Source organism: Hippoglossus stenolepis, chromosome 5 (genome assembly GCF_022539355.2).
Source record: "Hippoglossus stenolepis isolate QCI-W04-F060 chromosome 5, HSTE1.2, whole genome shotgun sequence".
Taxonomy (NCBI): domain Eukaryota; kingdom Metazoa; phylum Chordata; class Actinopteri; order Pleuronectiformes; family Pleuronectidae; genus Hippoglossus; species Hippoglossus stenolepis.
In genome coordinates this window covers 20,966,919-20,989,758 of record NC_061487.1, presented here as the reverse complement: position 1 = coordinate 20,989,758, position 22,840 = coordinate 20,966,919, and the positions used below count along the sequence as shown (strand labels likewise).

At 45.6% G+C, this 22,840-nt stretch overlaps 1 protein-coding gene across 1 annotated transcript in view; it reads right to left on the bottom strand.

The window, feature by feature from the left end:
- Nucleotides 1-373: 373 nt before the first annotated feature.
- Nucleotides 374-22,840, bottom strand: part of brsk2a (BR serine/threonine kinase 2a) — a 169,156-nt gene continuing 146,689 nt past the window's right edge. Inside the window, exons 10-19 of the mRNA XM_035157922.2 lie at nucleotides 22,037-22,201; nucleotides 20,794-20,891; nucleotides 20,165-20,315; nucleotides 12,903-12,967; nucleotides 9,969-10,172; nucleotides 9,810-9,858; nucleotides 8,598-8,721; nucleotides 7,332-7,512; nucleotides 6,060-6,149; nucleotides 374-1,494 (exon numbers count right to left, since the gene is read on the bottom strand). Of these exons, the coding sequence (XP_035013813.2) occupies nucleotides 1,322-1,494; nucleotides 6,060-6,149; nucleotides 7,332-7,512; nucleotides 8,598-8,721; nucleotides 9,810-9,858; nucleotides 9,969-10,172; nucleotides 12,903-12,967; nucleotides 20,165-20,315; nucleotides 20,794-20,891; nucleotides 22,037-22,201 (1,300 nt within the window). The 3' untranslated portion in view covers nucleotides 374-1,321. The remainder of the gene's footprint in view (nucleotides 1,495-6,059; nucleotides 6,150-7,331; nucleotides 7,513-8,597; nucleotides 8,722-9,809; nucleotides 9,859-9,968; nucleotides 10,173-12,902; nucleotides 12,968-20,164; nucleotides 20,316-20,793; nucleotides 20,892-22,036; nucleotides 22,202-22,840) is intronic.

The following is a 22,840-nucleotide window of genomic DNA, read 5'->3' as shown; positions in this document are numbered from 1 at the left end:
ACTAGACATTTCATTGTTTTTTTGTTTTTTTTACATAAGAAATGATATCAGTCTGTACAACAGAATAGATCATTCATTTTAAATAACCACATACCCACCCACTTCCCCCCCCCCCCCCCAGACCATATACTATCATATCCTCTCCCCCGTCTCACCCGGCTCCTCTCTGAAATCACAATTCCAGTCCGTTCGCAGCGATATAAGTCTAATAAAGTCCGTTAGTGATTTAAACCCAGTTCTTCACAAAGAATGTACATTAAAAAGCAAACAAATACAATCCAGCAAGCGTCCGTGTCGGCTGTTTGGGCTTTTCCACAACCCCCCACCCACCCCACCCCTTCTCTCCTCCTCTGAATCAGTTTCTCTGCAAGTCTTCTTTTTGTTATTGTTGTTGTTCTTCATGTTCTTGTTGATACATCCCAGAGTTTTCTGTGCGTGTGAATGTTTTGTTTTTATGTGTGTATGTAAAATGCTTGTTTTCCAAATCACTCAATGCTCCTTGAGCTCGTAAAGAGGAAAGGCGGCATCTGGGTCGGCGAGGGCGAGCGTGTGTGAGTTCATGATTCATCAGGGTGTTTGTGCGATGAGTTGTGCTGCATGTGTGTGTCATTGTGTGTGTGTTACTGTGTTTCCAAGATGGGGAGGGGAGGGGGAACACTAAAGGTATTTTCAGCTACTTCTAATGACGTCTGGCAGAGGTGTAGACGAGGGGCACGGAGGAGGATGAAGGTAGAAGTCTGCATGAAGGGACTGTCTCCATGGTAACACCCGCCCCCCACTTCTGAGCGTACCTCTAAAAGCAGTCCTCCGTCTCTCGCGGCGCGCTCGGGGTGGGGTCGGGAGTTGGAGAGGTGGTCGAGGGAGGGCGGACGGAGCAGGAGGAGTAGGAGGAGCAGGAGGAGCAGGGACTTAATAGGTTTTCTGGATAATTCCTGGTGTCAGAAACAAGTCAGGTCATCACACAGGTTAGCAGCAAGGGAGCAAAACACACAGAGCGAGGGCCACAGGCGGTTAGATTGTTGGGGTGGAGGGGAGGTGGATGAGGATGGTGGTGGTGGTGGTGGTGGTGGTGGTCGTGGAGGTGGACACTGAGGCGTAATGAAAAAGTGAATGGAAGGAGTGTGTTTGAGGTGTAGGTGCAGAATGCTGCTTGTAAAATATCACTTTCTCTTAATATATTTCTGTCTATATAAAGTTATTTTATACAAAAAAGGTCCATAAATGATTATATACATCTAGCTATATACAGATATCCTCTCTTTGTCACAGGCTTATACTGGGATGGGTTTTTAGCACTGGCCCGACTACACAGTGTCGCAGTTTAAGACTCCTCTTGTGTCCCCAGAGACGCCATCGACAACTTGGACCTGTCTCGGCCCGCCGCCGGGCACTTGGTGTCATTATGCTCGTGCTCGTGCCTCCGGGCGTGCATGGGCGAGGGGCAGCGCTTGGAGGGCGTGCCGGAGCCGTAGGGCCCCTGTCCGTTCTTCTCGTCTGAAAAAAGTTGTTTAATTACGTCAAAGAAGTTACTCAATGGGCTGCCTAGGTACACAGACGGGAAGAGAAGGGGGAGAAAAAACAAAAAGAGGGGGGAAAGAGAAGAGAGAGAACAAACTAATGAACAGGGGGGTTCACAGGATAGAGACGCTGGCTACAGGTACAGACACAGCAAGCGGAGGCGAGGAGGAGGAGGAGCAGCAGACGCAGCGAGGAGGAGACCTGCTGGAGCAGCCGTGATGAGCCTGTGTGATGTCTGAGCTCCGATAAGACGTGCACATGTTCACATGTTACAGCAGAAATGATGGAAGCACACAAGCAGCCATTCCACCTCAAACTGGAAGTTATAGTGTATGGAGTGTATCTATTAAGATTTAGGTGAAAGGGATAAAATGATAAAATAATCCTAGTTACGTTTTCACTGGCGTGTTTCATCTAAATTGTACGAATTGTTGTTTTATTTACCCTGGAATGGTCCCTTTGTATTTAAATACTTTATATTTACATCAGGAGCGGGACCTCTCTACGGAGGCGGCCATGTTTTTTACAGTAGCCCAGACTGGACAAACTAAACACCTTTTGAGTTTTAACAACAACTGAAGGATCCACAGGTTCTTTGTCAAGGTTGGAAGTGTTTTAATCGCCTCCTCGCTCTCACAGATTGGAAGTGAGCGGAAATATGTGAAATATGTATTATTATTATTATTATGATTATTATTAAAGTGTGTGTGACCGGGCCCTAACACATCAAATACAAAGGAAGGCTGCAACCTTCTAACCCCAACTTCATCTACAGGAAATATAACATTGTGCTCGACCACGAGCTGAAACCGGACGTCTGGACTGACTGTTTACGCACGAAGGAACAACAAAGAATCTCATCTTTAAAGACACTTATCCTTTAAAGCATATTCCAACGAGCTTCACCTGTTATATTGTGTTTTTATTGAAAGTGTTTTGACGTTCTGTATCATCTATTGATTTGCTAAAGCTACTGAAGCCCAGAAAAAGACAGAGAAACAATAACAACAGCCAGGAAACTGTTGGGAATTACATTATCCAGTAAAGCACTATAGCCCTATATATAGATCAAAGATCATAGTGGGTGATGAAAGGCATCTGCATCAGCACGACATCATCACCCTCCTCTATATACAAAAACAAAATAGATCAAAACTTGATGATCCAGATGATGGAGGGAGGACAATGAGAAACCTTGGAGCATCAACACAAAGAGGTCCTTGAAAGGATGAGAAACAGTGTCTCCTCTCCTTTTGTCAAACCTAATCATTCATAGAGTTTTGCAGATGTCATTAAAACACCGAAGGGCAACTCCAACCTCAGCGAGGCCGTCCGTCTCACGGCCTTTGTGCCAAGTGAAGCGCGTCTAACGCAGAGATGTTTGGACTTAAATCTGCCCGGAGCAAAGAGACGCTCTTTGATCAGCATGTGTCTCCACCGGGGTTCAGAGCTTCACGCTATAAAACCTGACCGAAGACATCACACACTCCGAGAGGCTCCATCTTTACTGTGCTCCTCTTTGAAGAGAGAGAGAGAGAGAGTCCAACTCAGGAGATTTAAAAACAATAGAGTCGAAAAGTCATAAATACTGTTTTAACTTCACGCTGCATGCTGAATAGAACACTTAATCGTACATCATACATTATGACTCCCTATCTGCTTTAAGCACACAGTTTGTGTGTATGTGTGTGTGTGTGTAGTATGCGTGAAGCTAAACACACTGATTCCTCCTGCAGGGCCTTAATGGTCTCACTGCAGGTAAACTGGGTGCTGAGGACACCAAACATAAGAAATGGAGCAAATAAAAGGTCTATGTTCTTTTTTGTTAATGGTGCAGACGCAGCACATCTCTGGGATGCATTTGTACAATAGAGTCCTGTGGGCCGACAAATGAACAGTGACAACAACAGGCGGGGTTTCTGCACAGATGACAAAACACACACACACACACTGGACTGGTCGGTGTATCAGCACTTAATAAAAAGCTGTTGGAGACCGGAATCTGTTTTGTGGCTGGTTTGTGTTGCCTGACAACATGAACGAACCACCGGAGTGAGGACTTTCTGCAGAAACATGGAGATTAGGAAAAACTTCCTCTAAGCATGAATGAGAGAATGTGTTTTTGTTGTAACGTGTGTGTGTGTGTGTGTGTGTGTGTGTGTGTGTGTGTGTGTGTGTGTGTGTGTGTGTCCAACTATTACTCATGTTGTAGGGACCATATTCTGTTTACTGTGTGCACTTGAACTTATATCTTTGTGAGTACTTTGAGAATAGATCATATCCTCAGTGGGTAGAGTGGTTTCAAGTTTGGGTTGGAGTTAGAGTTAGAATTTCAATTAGTTTTAGTTTAGGGTTAGAAGTTAGAAGTAGTTCAGGTTAGTTTTAGAATTAATTCTGGTTAAGGGCTTATTTAAGTTTTAGGTTAGTGTTATGAATAGATTTAGGTTCGGGTAACTCTCACCCTTAGGGTAAGCATTAGCGTTGGGGTTAGGCATTTAGGTGTGATGGTTAAGATTAGGCGAAGGGATTTGGGAATGAATTACACCAACGAGTGTCCTCACTGAGACAGAAGCAAAAGATGTGTGTGTGAGTATGTGCCACTGATTTTGACTGTTTCATTATCCAACTGGAAAATAGTCGCAGCCAAGTTCCCCCTAACGTTCCTTGTGTCTTTCTAATATGTGAAAAATTCTACATTTCGTCTTCACTTCAACGTCATCTTCACATTTTCAAGAATGGCAGAATGCTCGTGAAAGTAAATAAAACAGAGACACCATCTTCCTCTGCGGTTCTTCCTTCTACACGTCAGCTCCTCCACATTCCTGGTATCGCTCCACCCTCGTGTTGTCTGCCTAAGCTGAAGTCCCAGGTCTACCGCTGTTAAAAGGTGATTAGGGAACATAATGACCAGGACTTGATGAAGCCTTTTGTTTGACACACATTGGTATGCAAAGCCGTTACTATTCTTAATTACACACAGTGGCCTCGTATTCAAAGGGCCTGTGGCCAGGAAGCACTAAAGGTGTGTGAGGAGGTCAGAAGAGATAAAGGAGGGCGGAGGAAATTAAATTAAACAATGTTTCAAGATTTCAAGAACATTTTAACCTGATTTACAAGATTCTCGTTTGATGCTCTGATAGTGTGAAGACATGAAGTTAATTTACACTGATCTTGCTTGATATGGTCAGTATCTTCTCATGTGTTAATGTTAAAGACAGAATTTTACTCTCATGTCATTTGTACTGCACAGAAAACATGCAGCAGTCACTCAAACCTAATCTAATGTAGTATTTTTGTAATTTTACCCTTATGTATAATATAATTATACTATATATCATATTATATAACTAGAAAGGCACTCTGTCAGATTTTTTTCCCAAGATCCATAAATTATTGAAAATGCTGAGAAACGCCCTATCACACAATGATAAAGAGAGGGTCATAACCCGCCCGGAAATTGTTTGAGAGGTTTTCAAATCTTCAAATCCTGCAAACGGGAATAAAACGATAGAGCAAACACACAGCTCACAGTTATAAGTTATGTAATAACACAACACTAGAGCTCAATGATGGCTACGTATTAGTTTTATAACTTGTATTCGACATGGAACTGGAAAACGTGTTGAAGAGGAAAAAGACACAAACATACAGTAGCACAAGTGGGATTTCCATTCAATCTCCTGTTTTTAAGGCTGAGTGTTTCCTTGACTGACCAGCAGATGAAGCTGTTGTCAAGAGAATGACGACTGAGGGACACAAACGGAGCAGTGATGGACGAACATGCAGAGAAGGAGACAGGGAGGAGTGTGATTCCTTTTTCTCTTGTCTTTTTCTCTTCTTATGTGAAATTGGAAGAACGGGTTTATGCATAAACTCAATGGAAAGACGAAGAAGACAGGAGGGGACAATCTAATAATTCCATGAAGTTCACTCTCACTGAGTTTATCACACAAATGTTTTCCATCAACATCGTGAATTTGAAGGAGCCAGTGGATGAGGAGAGAAACAGCAGGGGAGAGAGAGAGAGAGAGAGAGAGAGAGAGAGAGAGAGAGAGAGAGAGAGAGAGAGAGAGAGAGAGAGAGAGCGTGTCAGGTGTGGTATCGCTGTGCGGTGCAGTGCATTGTGGGAGCGCGTTGAGGTGCACTGGTGTTGCCATGGTGACAAGCTTCGACGATCACTCTTGGAAGTGGGAGTAACAGAATGCGTAACGGCTCATACACAACCCCTCTTCTCTAATCTGCACCGCCAGGGCGTCGAGACAACATCTGACCCGCGAGTCGGCGCTCGAGAGCAGCTCCTGACCCTTTTCAAGGCGGCGAGGCGCTGGCATGCACAGGAGCGAGGACGAGTGGCATCGGGGGTTTCAGGCACGAGGGGGTGGCAAGAGGAAGGGCAGGATTTAGCTCGGCGTCAGCAGTGAGAGTGCTCTTGTCAGGGGGGGTGGGATGAACAGATGAGGCGGTGGGGGGGTGGTAAAGGTGAAAGGTTTTGGTGAAGATTCTGAATTTGATTTTTCGGGGAGAAAGAAGTTTCTACTCACCAGACAGCTGCTGGACCCCAGGCTGGTCATGTGTGCTTAACAACTGGCTCTGAATCGTCTCCACTACTCGCTTGAAGCGCCGGCTGGGTCCTGAACGCAGGAAACACAAACACAGGAAGGAAACACAACATGACACAACAACATCATCACAGAACATGGGACAATCAGCAGCATCACACAGAGGCAGCAGAGATGGAATAATCAAGAGAAGAAGAAATAAAGGGGACACACACACACACACACACACACACACACACACACACACACACACACACACACACACACACACACACACACACACACACACACACACACACACACACACACACACACACACACACACACACACACACACACCCACACCGCCTGTTCTGAGCTGGAAAAGCTGCAGAAAGCCTGAGATGATAAATGGAGGGCAGAAAGTGGAGCTGCTGTGAGCTCCTGCAGTCGACCTGTTGTGTACAGTACATGTTCAGTGACATGGAAGAACCAGTTAGCTCAAAACAACCAGTGTTACACCCCAATCAGGTCAAATGTGCCCCCGACTGAGAGTGTGTGTGTGTCTGTTTGTGTGAGACTGTGTGTGTGCAGAGAGAGTGAAATAGAGCATGCACATGCTTCGACAAGACTAAGCATGCATGCGTGATTGCATCGTATGTAATCTTGCACAGCCAGACCTCATCTTGTTCCGCTCAGGGAGGTTTGAGGGGGGAAAATCTTATCAAGTATTTAGGATTGCAGAAACTTTGAAAAATCCTTAGGCAGCCATTCTTTTTTTTGGCAGCACGTTTGACAGCAGCCGCTTCTGGAAACAGCACCTCTGGTTTATTTGTTGGCTGGATACAAACAAGTTTTTTTCCGTGGTGCAAATTTGTTAGTTTGAAGTGTGACGGGTGTTCTCCGCACTTTTCAGAGAGGCTGAATTTCAAATATTCAAGGTTGCGTAAGATTTAACTGTTCCCTGCGTTGTGTTGTCTCGCAGCAGGAACTTCCTGGCTTTCTACTTGACCCTATAAGGGCGAGTACACTATAAGAAATTAAAGGAATCCACCTCAAATATAAAAACCAACCATACTGCCTTGTTTTTGTGTGTGCATAGATTCTCACTACTGTCTGTGCACAGTTTGCAAGTGTAAATACAAATATAAATAGGTTTTATAATCCCTCTGATAAACTGTTGACCTGTTCGATATGAATTTTCCCAAACGCACGCAGGATGCAGAAAATGACTCGATGGATAATCCCTGTGTGTGTGTGTGTGAGCGTCCTGACCTGAGAGCAGGGTGAAGGTGACGGAGTAGATGCCGTTCTCCTTGGTGGCGGCCGTGCTCTCCGTGTAGGTGATGTCCACCTGAAACTTGACCGGCTTCTGGAAGACTGTGGGGCCGGCCGTGGACTTGTACTCCGCTCGAAAGCTGGTCTGAGAGATCACGCTGTGGCTTAGGCTGGGGATCTGGGAGGAGAAAACACACACAGAGATAGATGGAGATAAGAATTGGTAGTTAAAAAAAAAAAAATAGGTGGGTAATGGGATCGCACATGTTTAATTTTCCTCCCGCACCTTGCAAATGACGAGCTGAATAAACCCTCATTAAAATACCCTCCACATACCACGAGCCCCAGTTGAAGCTCTGAGGAGATTAATGCCTCGGGGAGTAGCCATGCGTGCCAGGGAGACTTAAGCTAATGTAATCTTGAGTCATCCAACAACATTGCACTCTGCCACCTAAACTGAATTTGTATGCTCGGTGAACAGGTGAGCGCCGAAATTGTCACATTTGGACCATAGTGCTGGAGAGGAGGTGACATTCCATTAATGTGAGTGTGCTGAGAGGTGTAATTCCACTGATTCAGGTGACAATCTGATGTCCGGAAAAAAAAAACAACCAGCGAGCACGGGGTGGGGGACGGATTTGACATTGACCCGCGCAGGCAGAGTTTGCATTTACTTAGACTTTGTTAAATCCAACCGGGGTGAGGACGGGCTCTGTTCAATTATGTACACTGAATATCAACGACCGGCGCTGGATGTTTGTTGACACAGATTCCGCCGAGAAATGCCTCACGTTGCCTCACGTATTTGCAAAATCCACAGTTATAAACACAGATAAAATCTAATGCTATTTTCGCAATGTCGGGCGCTTACACATCTAAACACACTCAATGCATGATACTGGGGGCAAAGCATCTATATGCTAATGATCAATGCTCTCTGTTGATTTTTCCATTGACCTTAAGTGAGTCTGCAGTCAGAGGGAAAATAGAAGCGCTGAACACAAGCAGTTTACTGAATTGCTACATAAATCGGAATCATGTTAGCGAACACTCGCCGCGTAGTGCAGCCAATCAGCGCTGCTGTTAGAAAAAAGGCAACATCCTGCCCCACACGGAAGATACACACAGGTTATACTGCAACGTGCACACACCAACAAATATAGAGAGAAGAATACAGGACACAGGGGACAGGGGGGGCAGATGAGAGAGGGGATTTGGAGGCAGAGAAAGAGAAAAATAATTAAGCAATAAAGTGACGTGTACCGAGAGAAAGGCCTGAACGATGTCTGCCTTGATGGAGCTGAGAGGCTTGTCCTTGATCACGATGAAGATCTGCTCCTCTTTTTCCAGGTTGATGAAGTTACCAAACCAGGATTTTTTGGCAAGTCTGTGAAGAAAAGAATGGACATTGATTGTCGGCTGCATTGCACTTTAATTTTTCCTTGTTTTATGCAGCGAATCAACATGGCGACCACTGCGGGTAGAATGTTCATAAATGCTTGTATGAAATCTTGCAAAATAAACATGAATGTCTTGTGTTGATCCAGTAGCAACTGAAAATTAAATTGAATCTCTGTATTCACGCCATCAAAAAAATCCTGTAAACAGTCTGAGTGAGTAACGAGTAACTTTCTTTACTCCCTTGTCCCGTATATGAAGTTTGAAAATAACTTTTCATTCATTGCAGGGCAGAAGTTACATTGAAATAACTGATGTAAACGTGCTGACTAACTGTGTATTGAACAATAGATCAATGTGTCCCGTCTGTCCTGCAGTTGTCAGATGTGTCACTATTAAAATTTTGGTTGTTGATATAATAATGTTAGTTGTTTGGATGGGGACACTACCCATCAAGGGGAACTTCATATCTAGGGGTAGGACCAAGGGAGAGGAATTGGGACAGGCCCAAAGAGAGAACACTCCATAAAAGCTAAACTTGAATAAACACTTATTTAAACCTTAATAGAGGCTTGTGTAATATTAGATTGTCTGCAGAGATGTTGTGCTGCTGTTAGAAGGTGTCTACAGCAGGTGCATGTGTACATGTGTCTGTGCAGACCAGCCACAGCGAAGAGAAGGTCTTTTCCAACCAACTCTCCAACACCTTGAAGCCAGGATGTTCTTTCCAGCCAGGTGGAAATGGCCGAGCCAGACAGTCAGCCAATCAAACGGGCATATCTAGGCCAACTTTGAGTTATCCGGCCCCTGGGAGCTCAGCAACATCACACAGGCTGCCTTCCTTCCCTCCTTGATAACCAACCCACAACCCGCTTGCCACGGTGCCGCTTCTCCAACCCAGACCAGACCTGGGGTCATGACAGGGAACTCAGCAGCGGGGGTTCAAAAAATCAAACGGTCATGGATGTGATACTTTCCAAAACATCACGCTATCAAGAGCGAGCCTGTCTGGGGCAGTGAGCGCGGGTCTGACACGTTATGCATAGTTAAAATCAAAAAGTCCCAGCATGTACTCACTCTGGGGAAGACTCTGGTGTGAGGCTGGACATCTCCTCTTGTGTGGGAACTGTATTCGCAGGGTCAAAGTTCAGACAGAGGTTAATGAGCAGCAGAAAACAAGCAGATCTTAAGACTGATGAGATTAGATGATTCAGTATTTGGCGTGAAAGTCCGAACCTTGGAGTTTCCTGCGGTGGAAGCGTGGTGAGCCCAGGAAGCTGTTCTTGATGGAGTTGAGGCGCGTCCTCCACGGCATGCCTCCGATGGAAGGGCTGGGGGGCGGCGTCGGGTTGGGGGTCCCGGCTGGGCTGTCCTTGGGAGTGTGCACCGGGGTGCCCTTTGGGGTGGGGAGGGGCTGCCTCGAGGAGGGGTGGGGGTAACCTGTATGAGGGGGATAGATTTGGGTGGGTGGTCAGTGAAGGAAGAAGAAGCCGGTGCCACGGGGTGAAAGTGATGCAGCCGGATGGGCGACAGGGGCACCACTGGGCTAAAGGGCACAGAGAGCTGGGGGCCGGCGGCAAAATGTGAGCGCCGTACGTGTGGGCTGTTCGGGATGGGAGCATTGGTGATGGTGAATGGGCAAAACGGGGAGGATGGGGAAGTCGGGGTGGGGGGCACAGAGGCAGAGGGCGGCTGTGACGGGAGCAGGCAGGGAGAGGAGGGCTCCGATTTGGCCGCGGATGCTGGATCTGGGAAGGTTTCGGGGAGCGGGTTGGATCTCGTGGCTTGGAGGGGCTTCGGGGCGACTTTGGGTTTGGCGGGGAGCGTCTGCGTCTTGTTGAGCGCCGCCGGCAGGAGCTCATTGTTCGGAGAGAGCGAGTTGGGGGTGGAGACACACGGGCCCGTGCGATTGGGGACAGGTTCTGGAGACGGGCAGGGGCTGGTGTTGGGGGACTGGGACATGTCTGCGGACTGAGGCGGCACACAAAACTTTCTGACAGGCTGGATGTTGGAGGACACAGCGCGAGGACACACGGCACAACACAGCCGGAAGCCAGAACAGGTGGAGGAGGAAAAGAAAACAAAGAGAAAGCACACGGGGACACATGCAAAGCCCACAAACACATAGATAAGGAAAGAAAACAAGCGCGGCGGAGCAAACAACGTCACAGGCAGGAGCAGAGGAAGCCAAAGAATAAAGAGGCAGGTGAGAAGTGAACATACACGGGAGGGATGGAGGCAAACAAAAAAAGAAAAGAACAGAAGGACAAGAAAGAAAAACATGCAGTTAGTCTATTTGAGTGACTCGTGTCAAAAGACAAATTAAATGGGCACGACAAAAACTTCAAGCAATGCACACATTCTGAAAACAGTTCATACAAAAGGTGTTTAAAAGGTGGATTTGACTTGAATAAAACATGCAGAGCTCCGCTATTGCAAACAGACACAGGTGTGAGAGACACGGGACCAGCTGTGAGGACAAATTGGGCTGTCTCACTAAAACGGGGGGAACTCCATTACGGCGTCGCTGCTGTGAAATCCGGTGTTTACGGACAGGTTTGTTCGTCTGTTTGATTGTTAATGGTGAAATTGCAGCCCCACACGGCGCGCTGATAAACTGTTTCCCTTGGACACCTTCCCCTTCTTCCAGACACAAATCTGGAGAAAATAAGCCCACACAGAGCCTCTTGCTGCGAGCACAATCCGGGGGCTTTGGGCCGGTCTGCGAAATCAATTTCCCTTTCAGATCAGCCTGACAGAACCTGTGTGGCGCGAGGAGCTCGACTCAGGGATCCCGGCTCATCTCGAGCCTTCTCAGGTTAGTCGGCTGGAAAAAAGTTTAGGCTCAGAGGAGAGAAAAGGAAAGTGGGATTTTTTTTTTTAGTTTTTTTTCCTGGAGCAGCCTCTGAGCTGGATTTCCACAGAGCTCAGGCCACAGAAAACAGAGAGGAGGATAATCAGCAGAGAGGAAGAGGAGAGAGAAGAGGATTAAGGAGGAAAGTTTGCTTTGCTGTCACGTCGACATTGTGCGTTTCCATCAGGGCTTTGTACACAGGGAGGCTGGGAGTCAGCGAGGAGGTGGAGCTGCTGAGAAGCTCAATGCACTGACGTCACAGTAAAAGCAGTGAAGCAAGTGTGTGATGTGTTAATAGTTTTTAACTTTAACATTTTACTCTACAACAGACAGTCAAAGCAGCATTGTACCATACTCTGCTATGAACAGTCCACACACAGAACGCAGGTTTATTCTTCATCAGGCTAACGTCTACTGCTGCTTCTCTCAAAAATGTTCCACTAGAAAATTATATAAAAGTTTATTTATTCATTTTATTTTATTCATATTTATTCAATTTTATTTTACTTGTATAGCGCCAAATCATTATATAATTATCTCAAGGCACTTTACATAGAAGGTCAAGACCGTAAAAATCGAGCTGCTCTTTTTTATGGATTTGTTGAGTAAACTTTTTTGCCTTGCAGCACGCCGACTTCCAGCATCCTTATTTTGACAATGAGTTAATGCAAAGATCCAAACTCTATAGACACAGTGATGATTTGTGTAAAAACCTGATCCTACACAAAACGTGAGGAGATTATCAGTGTCCCTGCTTCCTCACAGTGCAAAGTTAGATCTGAACTTTGGATTAAGACAGAAGGGATAGTTCACCGTGTCGAATTTGAATGTCGGGGCCCACGGACACTTGGATGACACCACAGGAGCAGTATGGAGGCATTTGGGTTTTTTTCTGTTGTTTTTTTACATTTGAAGAAGTGGTCACCAGTTACTTCAATTGTTTGGGATTTGGATGCAACGCTGTTTACCCCTGAAACTCCAGAAGTGTTTTGTGGACTCAAACACTTCACCCACCTTCCATCTGCATAGTGGTGAGTAGATAGAGTGAATTTTCATCTCTTTAAGGAGCAGAAAAAATATACCATATCTCAGACTGATAATAAAGTGGACCAGTAGAATAACACTGCATTTGCAGAGAGATGTCCTGATAGATATGTCATGATAATGTGTGCATTGCTATAAGGGTCAGAACTGAGGTTGAGGCTGTGGTGACCCTCTTTAACATGGGATCAACAGTATTTTGATGGGCGTTATCCCCACATACTCTAGGTGTGTGTTGTATGCTGCGTGTTTGAAAGTGCACTCGGGTTTGTGACTTACCCGTGGGCTGCTGAGGGGGCTGGTGGAGAGGCCGGAGGAGGCGCCGCTAATAGACCGCGACCTGTGGCACAAGCACGCAAGAACACGGGAAAAGGCGCAGAATCAACACATGTTACCCTGTGACATGTTTGTGTAACACACAGGCGGAGGTGAGAGCTCGGAGGTTACATGTTGGCCATGGTTAGAAAGCGCTACAGCATATGGTGCCGTCATACAAAGCACACAGGTTGTTACAGAGCCGTTTCACAGAAAGAGGGTGGGAGCGCTACAACGTCACAACAGCACGTGACACATCACTACGATTGGTAGAATTGACTCCCAGCAATTAGTCTGAAACCAATTAAGCTCTAACTTCAGTTTAAAATATGCTTATTTGACTGCAGGGTGGCACGGTGGTGCAGTGTTTCCTCATCGCAAGAAAGTTCCAGGTTCGAATCCTTGTTGGGTCTTTCTGTGTGGGTTTTGCACGTCATGTCACCAGTACTACAACTTCCTCACATAGTCCACAGACATGCAGATTGTCTTCTGAAGACTCTGATTTAACCATAGATGTGAATGTGAGCCTAGATGCTTGTTTGTCTCTGTGTATAACCCCACTCGTCAAAAACCCCACAAAACATCTGTTTTTTAAAAATTGGAATAGATACAATCTGGATTCAGTCCCGGTTCAAATGACCCCGGCAGCAGAAGGTTTTTACTCGGCTCTGATCGACACTGATAGAAACACGACACCCAGGTGAACACGCTAATTTGAAAAGACAGCAAAGGGAGAGAGCTGCTCAGCTTTCAGTGTGTCCGTGACATTGAACATGACGCACGGGGGGGGGGGGACGGAGAGGCAAGACTGGCAAGGAGGTAATTCCCTTTTTAAGTGGGGTTTACCCGTGTCTACCCTGCGTAGATCCACAAATTCTGGTGTGAAAGAGGTAAATGTTGGCCCTGTGAGGAGCTGACGACCTGTCCAGGGTGTACCCCGCCTCACACCCGACATCAGGTTTGCTCCAGAACCCCACCCACCCTCTAAGGATAAAGGGGCGTAGATGACGGATGGATGATTTGACGGCAGCTTCTCGTGTGAATCTATAGGCTACAACGTTCAAATTACCTTTCCACCCTCTGTGCAGTTTGCTGTAAAACCAAACATATTGATGTTCCAGGCCTCCGCACTGGATCAGTAGAAAATATCTTGAGGGGAGGGGGGGTGGTGGTGGAATGAAGTGGGACATTTGGTTGAGTACCATTTGTCACGTTTTTTTTCCTGTCTCCCCCGCAGATGCCGTCAATAACCCCTATGAGCAGAGCCGTGCTCAGAAATGAACAATCACAGGACAATCTGTCTCCATCAAGCGCGCACGTACACAAACACACAACAACAGTGGCTGTCAACACTGGGAAACGCCAGCTGCTCACTGTCACAACACTGTTCCTTATTGTCACTCAATCTAATATTAACCCCCCCTCCGTCTCACCCCTTCTTTTCTCCCCTCCGTTCCAGCACTGGCGCGTTTGTGAACATGCGGCCGAGCCCCTCGGATCTATTGTCTCTCGTCAGAAAAGATGAAGAGACGAACACTACGGCTACGACCTCGTGGACAAACGCGAGGGGAGAATGAGGGAGTTTAGAGTGATGGAGGAATGAGGGAAGGGTTTTAAAGAATGGAGGACGGGAGGGACGGATGGAGTAATGGAGACGGATGCTCATTCCTGAATCTGGAGCAGTCCCACGGGAACACCGAGGCCCCTGCATGCATGGACACCAAAAAGTCCAGCAGCCATTAAATGATAGCTGTGCCTCAGGAAGGAACTGATAAGAGAAGAGGAGTCTTCCTCCTGAGCGGCACCGGCACACAAGCAACAGTTACAGCTGCCACGAGAGAAAGGAAAATATAGAAACACCCACTCCGAGGCTATTTCCGTAACTCTCCCACTGCCCCTTCTGTGAGTGTATTTATTGCACACACTCATGCACATGAGTGGGCGCTGTGAAGACTACGTTGGCTATGATTTCTCGTTTCGTGGAGCAGCTGACCAGACAGTTGCTATCATTTACATTTAAGGCCGTCGGCCCACTGAGACGTGCCCCCGCTGTTGCTCACATACAGCGCCCGTCCGCACGTCGCCAAATTGCACTTCATCTAAACGTCGCCAAAAGGCAGCATCCTCAGGCCATTAGGAGCATATTGTTAGTGTCCCTCTGCATCTGTTAGTGTTGGAGAAAGCAGGTCTCTCAACTCGTGTTTCAGATGGTTATGCTGTGAAGTAACGGGCGTCGGAGAGGCGATGAATTATTAACGATGAACGTTGTATTTATAGTGAATGGCTTCATCTAAGGAATTGTTTATTATCTGTTGTATAGAAACAAACAAATACAATAAGATCTGTGTGTGTGTGTGTGTGTGTGTGTTAGTTTTTAAAGGATAAGTTCACCTTTAGTTTAGTTTTGAAAGGTTCATTCTTACGATTTCTTCCTCTACAACTCAACAACAGAGGTGAATGGAATAAAAAAATTACTACATAAGTAATAATAATAAAATAATTGCAACTTCACAGAATCAAAGTCACTCTGTTTAAAACCCTGTCATCAGTTGTCAGAGAGACGACCCTCATAGTTCCTCAGAAATCTCTCGACCTTGTGGTCTGTGGATCATCCAGAGTAACTGGGACATAATTACTAGAAAGATAAATTACTAATGCATTTACGAAAACACTGCACTCAAGTACTATTTCTATGTACTTAAATTTAAGTATTCCTTTTTAGGATGTTTTCATCTGCATTTGCTAGTTAGTAGAATTGGAAAAGGGGAAAGGGGCCATTTTGCTTTTAATACTTTTCTTACTTAGAATAAACTAAGCTTTACTTGTTAATATATGTTTTAATTGTAATGATGCAGCTTTTATGAAAGAAATGGATCCGAGCTACCACAAAAAAATAAAATTTGCTGCATCTCACAAAGGAATATTTCAAAACCTGAAGAAATGAAACCCAAACTATCTGCACTGCTAGAAACTTCAAGAGGAAACTGAGAAAAGTATGTGTGTACTTGTACCTGAATTGGTGTATGATGGCGTATGTGTGTGGTCACCCACATTAGTCTTTCTACCGTCCATTAGTCCTTAAGCTAACATTGCCATGAGGCCCCATGTCCTCATGTCAGACACCCACCCAGAGCACCTGTGGGGGTCTAATGCTCGGCTGTGGGGAGTGGAACAAGTACAAGTGGTTCTGGGATGAGGGCATGGACTGAAATAAAACGAAAAAAGAAGCACAGCGAAATGGATGGTGCCAGGAGTCAAAAGGCAAATGAATAACACCGCCGAAGCCCGGGCACAATGCAAGTCCTGGTTTAAAGCAGACGGACAAAGTTTCATTTCTCCCTTTCTCCCTCCTCTGTATTGACTTTGTCCCACCGACGGAGTTTCCGCTGCACGGGGCTGATATTCAAATAAATCAAAACTCTGTTTAAATTTGTTTCCTTTCCTGAGTCTTGACACCTCCCCGAGGACTGGGTGCATTAACATTCACACCTCAGCTCCTCAAAATGTCTATATGTAGTGAGACCCCTGCAGTTTGTGGCGCGGAGATCAGCGTTCAATCGGCTTTATTTGTGGTCATCTGAGCCTCTTAAATGAATTAGAGTCAATAATTAGCATGAGAGCTTCACTTATTAAGACAGCCCCCGACTAACCCGACATATTCACACTGCATGAAGCAACATGAGCGGAGAAAAAAAAAAAAATCAATTGATATTCTCTTCTTCACACTGCAGCACTTTTCCATATTTCATTTACATATCATTAACCCCCTTTCATTTCTCCTGGCATGTTGTTAAGATTTGAAATTAAATCAGTGGGATTTCTTGTGCTTTGGGTTTAGCTTTAAATGTCTTTTTAACTTTCTTTTGGGTGTATAAAGAAAGAAATGGGCATTAATGGTAGAATGTCCTCGTGTGTGTGTATATCTCTGTGCTGCTGGGGGATTAATCTCAAATCACCAATCACATGTATGGAAATGTAGCCCGGGCAGCGGCTCAGATTGTAAACGCCTACATGAGATATGCACGGGGCAAAATGCTTGATAAAGGGTCGAGAATCAGGCGTTTTCGTTGTGTAATTTTAGATAAAAAATTTCTCTTCCCCCCCCCCGCCCGCTCTCTCTCCCTCTCTATTTTCCACCATTTACGCCGGTGGAAATGTATCCTGTCAAAACACGTTTCAAAGTCGGGCCTCTCTCTCTCTCTCTCTGACGCCCTCTGATCTGAAGTTTCTGCGAATCTTCTGTGCTGTCGACTTAAGTTCGCTGTCGGGGAAAGATAAGGTTAGGTTCAGAGAAAAGAGTCAGTCAAATCTTTGGACACTGTTCGGCCAACACCATCGTCCGCGCACACACCCACGAGCCGGCACATGATCAAACAAAGTGCACACAAGGACGGGATAAAAGAGAGAGGAAGTTGGAAAAAACACAACAAAAATCCAGATTCACACAGACTTCAGCAGTTTTTCTCTCTCTCCCTCCACTGATCAGCTGGAGACATGCAGCGGTGTGGGGACATATAGCGAGAGAGAGAGAGAAATAGAGATTTGATTTGATTTGGAGGCGGAGGGGCCGCGGCACAAGACTCCCCCCCCACCACCACCACCACCCGACCCAACACAGCTCCTGCAGGGAAGCCAGACAGAGAGAAACTAGCAGCATTTCTACATTAGCATAGAAATTCCATAATAACGGAAGGGGGGTGTGTGTGTTTGGGACTGAAGGTCAGCTGCACACAAGGGACCATGGGAGAGAGAGAGAGATGATGAAGAGGGGGATGGAGGAGAGAGATTTGGGTGGAGGAATATGAACAATACACTGATTTAAAGTCGCACTGAAGAAAGATGCAGCGGAGCTTTTTTAATGACTGCGGCTGCTGATGTATGTGGGATTCAGACACTAACCTCGTTCCCCTCTTACTGAGATTTATATGGGAAAGCTACTCATAATAAAAGGTTCAAACCACTGGTTCCACCGCCCTTTATGATGTAATCCACTCAGCTATTGACTGGTAACCCACTGTGAAACGGTTTTACATTCATACAAATTCACAGGTAGGGGGAACTAAACGTGCGCGCAGCAGGCGAGAACTTAACTATACGTTATTTTTCCGGAGAAATCAGAAAATGAAACGATTAGTTTTATTGTGAAAGCCTACGACGCCGCTTTTGACTCCCTCACTTACTCTTAGATATCTGTCACTACCGACAGCGACGTGGCTTGTACATTAAAATGGGACAGAAATTGACGGTGATGAATACGTTCTCAGGAACTTTGCTTCTTGTAAAAAGTGCCGTAACGTATTGACAGCTGCAGGAGCACAGGTGACACACAGATTCTTTTTCACAAAACTGGACGACAAGAAGGCCAGAGCCCAGTTTACTTGAGTGACTGTGTTTAAAGAGTGTGTTTAATCGCAGGTGGCGCGTCGGGACATACCAATGGGTCTGGATTTGACTTGTAAACTGGCCTGTGTGGGAATTCAGAGCGAAGGGCAGAGGAAAGCAGCTTGTAAACCAACGCAACCTTTAAGTATAGAAGAGATAAGACTCCGGATCGCCGGAAGGGATGAAGGATTTCCAGCAGCGGCGATGAAACACAGGAAGATTAATCTCAAAATGAAATTCAGATGCACCAGAGGACAGAAAGAATTAAGCGTAAGTGTTGTGACCGAACTGGGTGAAGAGGCTCTCATGCATCTGACATGTGGATGAATATTCAACATTATAACTATATTTTTTTTATCCATATACATACACATTCAGTGCTTCTGCATTCAGGCCCTATACGTCTGAAAGCTTTCTGCAGCACTCTGCCAATCTGCCTATCATTAGGCAGATCAGGTTATTACCCCCTCAGATTCAATCTTCCCTGCTGTCAGAAATGTCACTGCCTCTGAGCAGAAACGTGATGATATATCGGCTGTTGAAATAAGATGAGGAAACAGATTTTTTAAATCAGTCCACTGCGCCTCGTCGGAATGTGGTACCAGCTTGACTTTAACATTTTTAAAAGGGAGCAAACGGAGACGCGCTCTGCATCTGGAGAAAGTGGGACACAGTATGGGAGAAACTGATTATCAATGCATGCACAGTAGGAAAAAAAATAGATAATTGAGCTAACACCGGAGAAGAGGGTCTGAATTGCAAATGTGCTGGCTCCCTCAATTTGAAAATTAAGTTAATTAAAGTGAGTTAAGTCAAACTTTAGGAAGTGCTAACCTAAAACTGTTGACTCATGGAGGACAGAGCAGCTCTTACGTTTATTTTTCAGATGAGTTATAGCTTATTAGAAAAGACCCGCGAAGCTGCCGCATGCCGCACGTACATTCATCACCGCTTAAAAGAAAGTGAAGGAAAGCTCTGCTGCATCTTTCTCCTGCCACGCACGTCTCCTTGCATGAGGGTGAGACAGGGAGCAGGAGGAGGCGGAAAGCATAGGAAGTGAGTGACAAGTGAATACCTTTCGTCTTGGCTGCATTTTGTACGGGCGTCAGGAATATCCAAGCTTTTACTGTACACTGATTTACTACAGTGAGACAGGAGACAAAGCGAGCACAGAGTCAGTCTCTGTCTGTGCTTGTCCACAATGGAGCCGGCTGACACCAGAGCCAGACTCGCTGTCAGACTTTCTGAAACACCACTGGGCTGAAAGCCCCCCCACACACACAGACACACAGTACAAAAACACACACAGTACATAAACACACACAGGGATACAGTGTGTGTGTCTCTGTTTGATCATTACCTCCACCAAGGTGGTTGTGTTTTCACTTTGTCAATTAGCAGGATTATGCAAAAACTACTGGATGGATTATGAGGAAACGCAGTGGAAGCCAAGGATTCTGTGTTGGTCAGGAAAGAACCCAATTCAATTTAGATCTGGAGCCAAACAAATGGGTGTTCCACTTTCTCTGCAGCGTTTCTCACAAAATGAATTCAATCTATGGCCGTAGCGGGGTCCTTTATGGACGAATAGCCCTGCAAACACAGCTGCAAACAACTGTGCAATGCAACAACTGTGCTAGATAGTTAGAGATCTGATGTATTATTACGACAAGTAAACTTTGGCAGGACAAATTAGAAAATGGCTGATTAAAGGGAAACACTGCTTTGAACTGGCGACAGTGCGTTCGCCTTGGTGGAGGTACACGCACTCAGAGAGCGCTCTTCTAGCTTAAACATTTAATAGAGTTTTCTTTGTTCTTTTTTTCACCTCCATTCATACCGTTGTCCGTGCTGTGTCATGTCGATGGCCCTCCTGGCCGGCACAGGCGAGCCTCCGTCTGTGACACTGAGGACCTCCATGGACTTCCTCTCCGGTCTCCTCTTCCCGTGACGGTTCAACATGGGGGAGTCGACTCGCTTCCGTGGAGGATCTGTGGGGAACACAGAGGGACGGACGGGCAGAATGAACGCCATGCAGCCGGCGAGTTAACGTGCACATTTCTACAGTTCTGTGCCCTGTGTGCAGATATGTGAGTGTTTGAGTGATGCTCGCTGCTGATCGTGTTGACATTTTAACTAATAGTGAATAAGTAATGGTTTCCTCCCAGACCTTGAACTAATGGCCAGTGTATTGACTGTATCACATTCACTGAAGAGGGAGTCTATTCATCAAAATGTCGGTATCTCACAGCACACAAGCACAGACACACACACACACACACACTTGCACATATTACTCTTCCTCTTGCAAAGCTCTTATTAGAAACTCACTCCGGCAGAAGTCATAGTTCAGCTTCTGTAGCTTCTGAAAACCTTTTTTTATTGCTGGTCTGTATGCGGTCAATGAGCAAAATTGATATTTGACACACTTGTCACATTCTGCATTTATACTTTTTGCTGAATCCTCACCGATCTCATTACGAGGGGGGAGGTTCTGATCCTCCTGGCTTGGATATCTCTCCTTACGGTCCAATAACAGGAAGTAGATCATCTTTTCTTGGTTGTCTCTGCGAAGGGGGAGGCAATAAAATGATTGTTGAGAGATCTGGAAATTACTGAGATAATACGTACACAACCATGCATACAGTCCGATTTATAGATCATGTACAGTGTGAGCACCAGCAAGGTTTGCACATGCTTAAAAAACCAAGACGGTTAAACTGCAGAAAGCCTCACTTTGATAAATGTCTTTTAATTTCCGGGTTCTTTGTGAAACTGTGCAACTAAATTGCTTCCATCGTTAAAACAAAAGTTTGGTTTTACAGATCATTAAGCTGCCATATTATATTTTGCATATATGTTTTAGGATATGCCCCATCTCCATATGCTGCAGCTGCTGGGAAGTTTACGCAAAGTACCCAAACATTACGAGTTCATCCTCTTCTCTCGCAGTAAATCAGAAAAGCCTAATATATTTAGCCTCGAGGCCAGAGCTCGCTATGCAAAAGGCCCAGGGAGTGGCCCTCCATAATAAAGACAGATTGGAAAGCAGTAGGAGGCAAAGAGACAAGGACCTGCAACTTCAGCTAAAATGAACCAAGGGCGGGGAGATAGAGACAGCAGATTTTCCTCCAGTCCAGCACTATTATGGGATGCTCCCAGGAGAAAGGAGGGGAAAACGGAAGAGATGGGGGAAGTTATACACTGATGCTCGTTTTGTGTTAAAAGCAAGAAGCAGGAAAAATATATAATAGAGGGAGGGGAGATTATTAAAGCGTAGAAAAAAGATCCTGAGCGTGAATGAAAAGTCACAAACATGTGTAAATGTGACCTGGGAGCATGGATCGGTTCGGGGGAATGTTTCCAGGAGCGAGTGCTGTAAGCGCTGTGTGATAACAGCTAAGATCCTCGGCTTCAGACATCTCCAATGACGGCCTCATAGGATTCCGGGTAAAAAAAAAAAATCACCAAGGCCAACATGGACATCACACAGCCGTCCTTCCATTGAAGTCCCATTCTCTCCTTTCATATAACCACAGCACAACCCTGTCCTCTCCTTCCCCCGTCTCCAGCTGCTTTTATTCTTTTCTCCCCTATTTGAACAAGACAAACTTCAGTATTTTTCCCTTTCTGCTTCATAGCTACTGTCTGTTCGTCTCCATCAAACCTTTCTTTTGCCCAACCCCTCCGTTTTGCTCCGGCCTTCACTCACTCGTCTGACAGCAGGTCTTTCAGTAGTTTGTTTTTGTCCCTGAAGCAGCCCAGGGAGTGCATGCTGTCCAGGACGTCGGGGTCGATATCGTCTGCGGAGGGCAGGCTGCGGATCGTCACCTTCCTGGGCACGGGCTGCTCTGGCTCTGGTTCGTTCTTCCCCCCTCTGGCAATGCAAAAGATTACAAGGCAAATAAGGTCACTTGTCAACTCGTCATCCGTCAGCAAGTCTCTGGTACTGTACATCATTAAATATAAACAGGTTAATGCTTTCATCTACCTTATGCCGGCATTATGGATTTTACTCTGCATATAAATGATGCTATGTGAACTATTCCTGTGCTTGTTTGCCTCTCGGTCATCTGAGGCAACAGATTACCTCATTATGACCCGGTTTGAGATTATAAAAATAAAACATTCACAGTCACGTACTTTCCCCAGGTTTAGTCACTTTGCATGTTAACTTCAGGGGATGAGGTCATCACGCTCACGAAAGATGAAAACAGGCGACTGAGTCATTGCAGTTAAATTTTGAGTTCTCTCTCCTTTCTCTTGGCTTGTTAAACATATTTAACTTTCGTGCATCATTCCCTTTTTCCCGCCAGACACTCATAGACAACATTATAGTCATGTAATTATTTCTTTCTTTTGCATTCCTGTGTTTATGGAGCAGACAACGCAAACCTTTTCTGTTTGAAACAGAATATGCATCTTCGATTTTGATCAATATACACACACTCTTTTAAACAATATACACAGTGTGATATATACACACAGGTTTGCCTCAGCCTTCTTTGCCTGAATC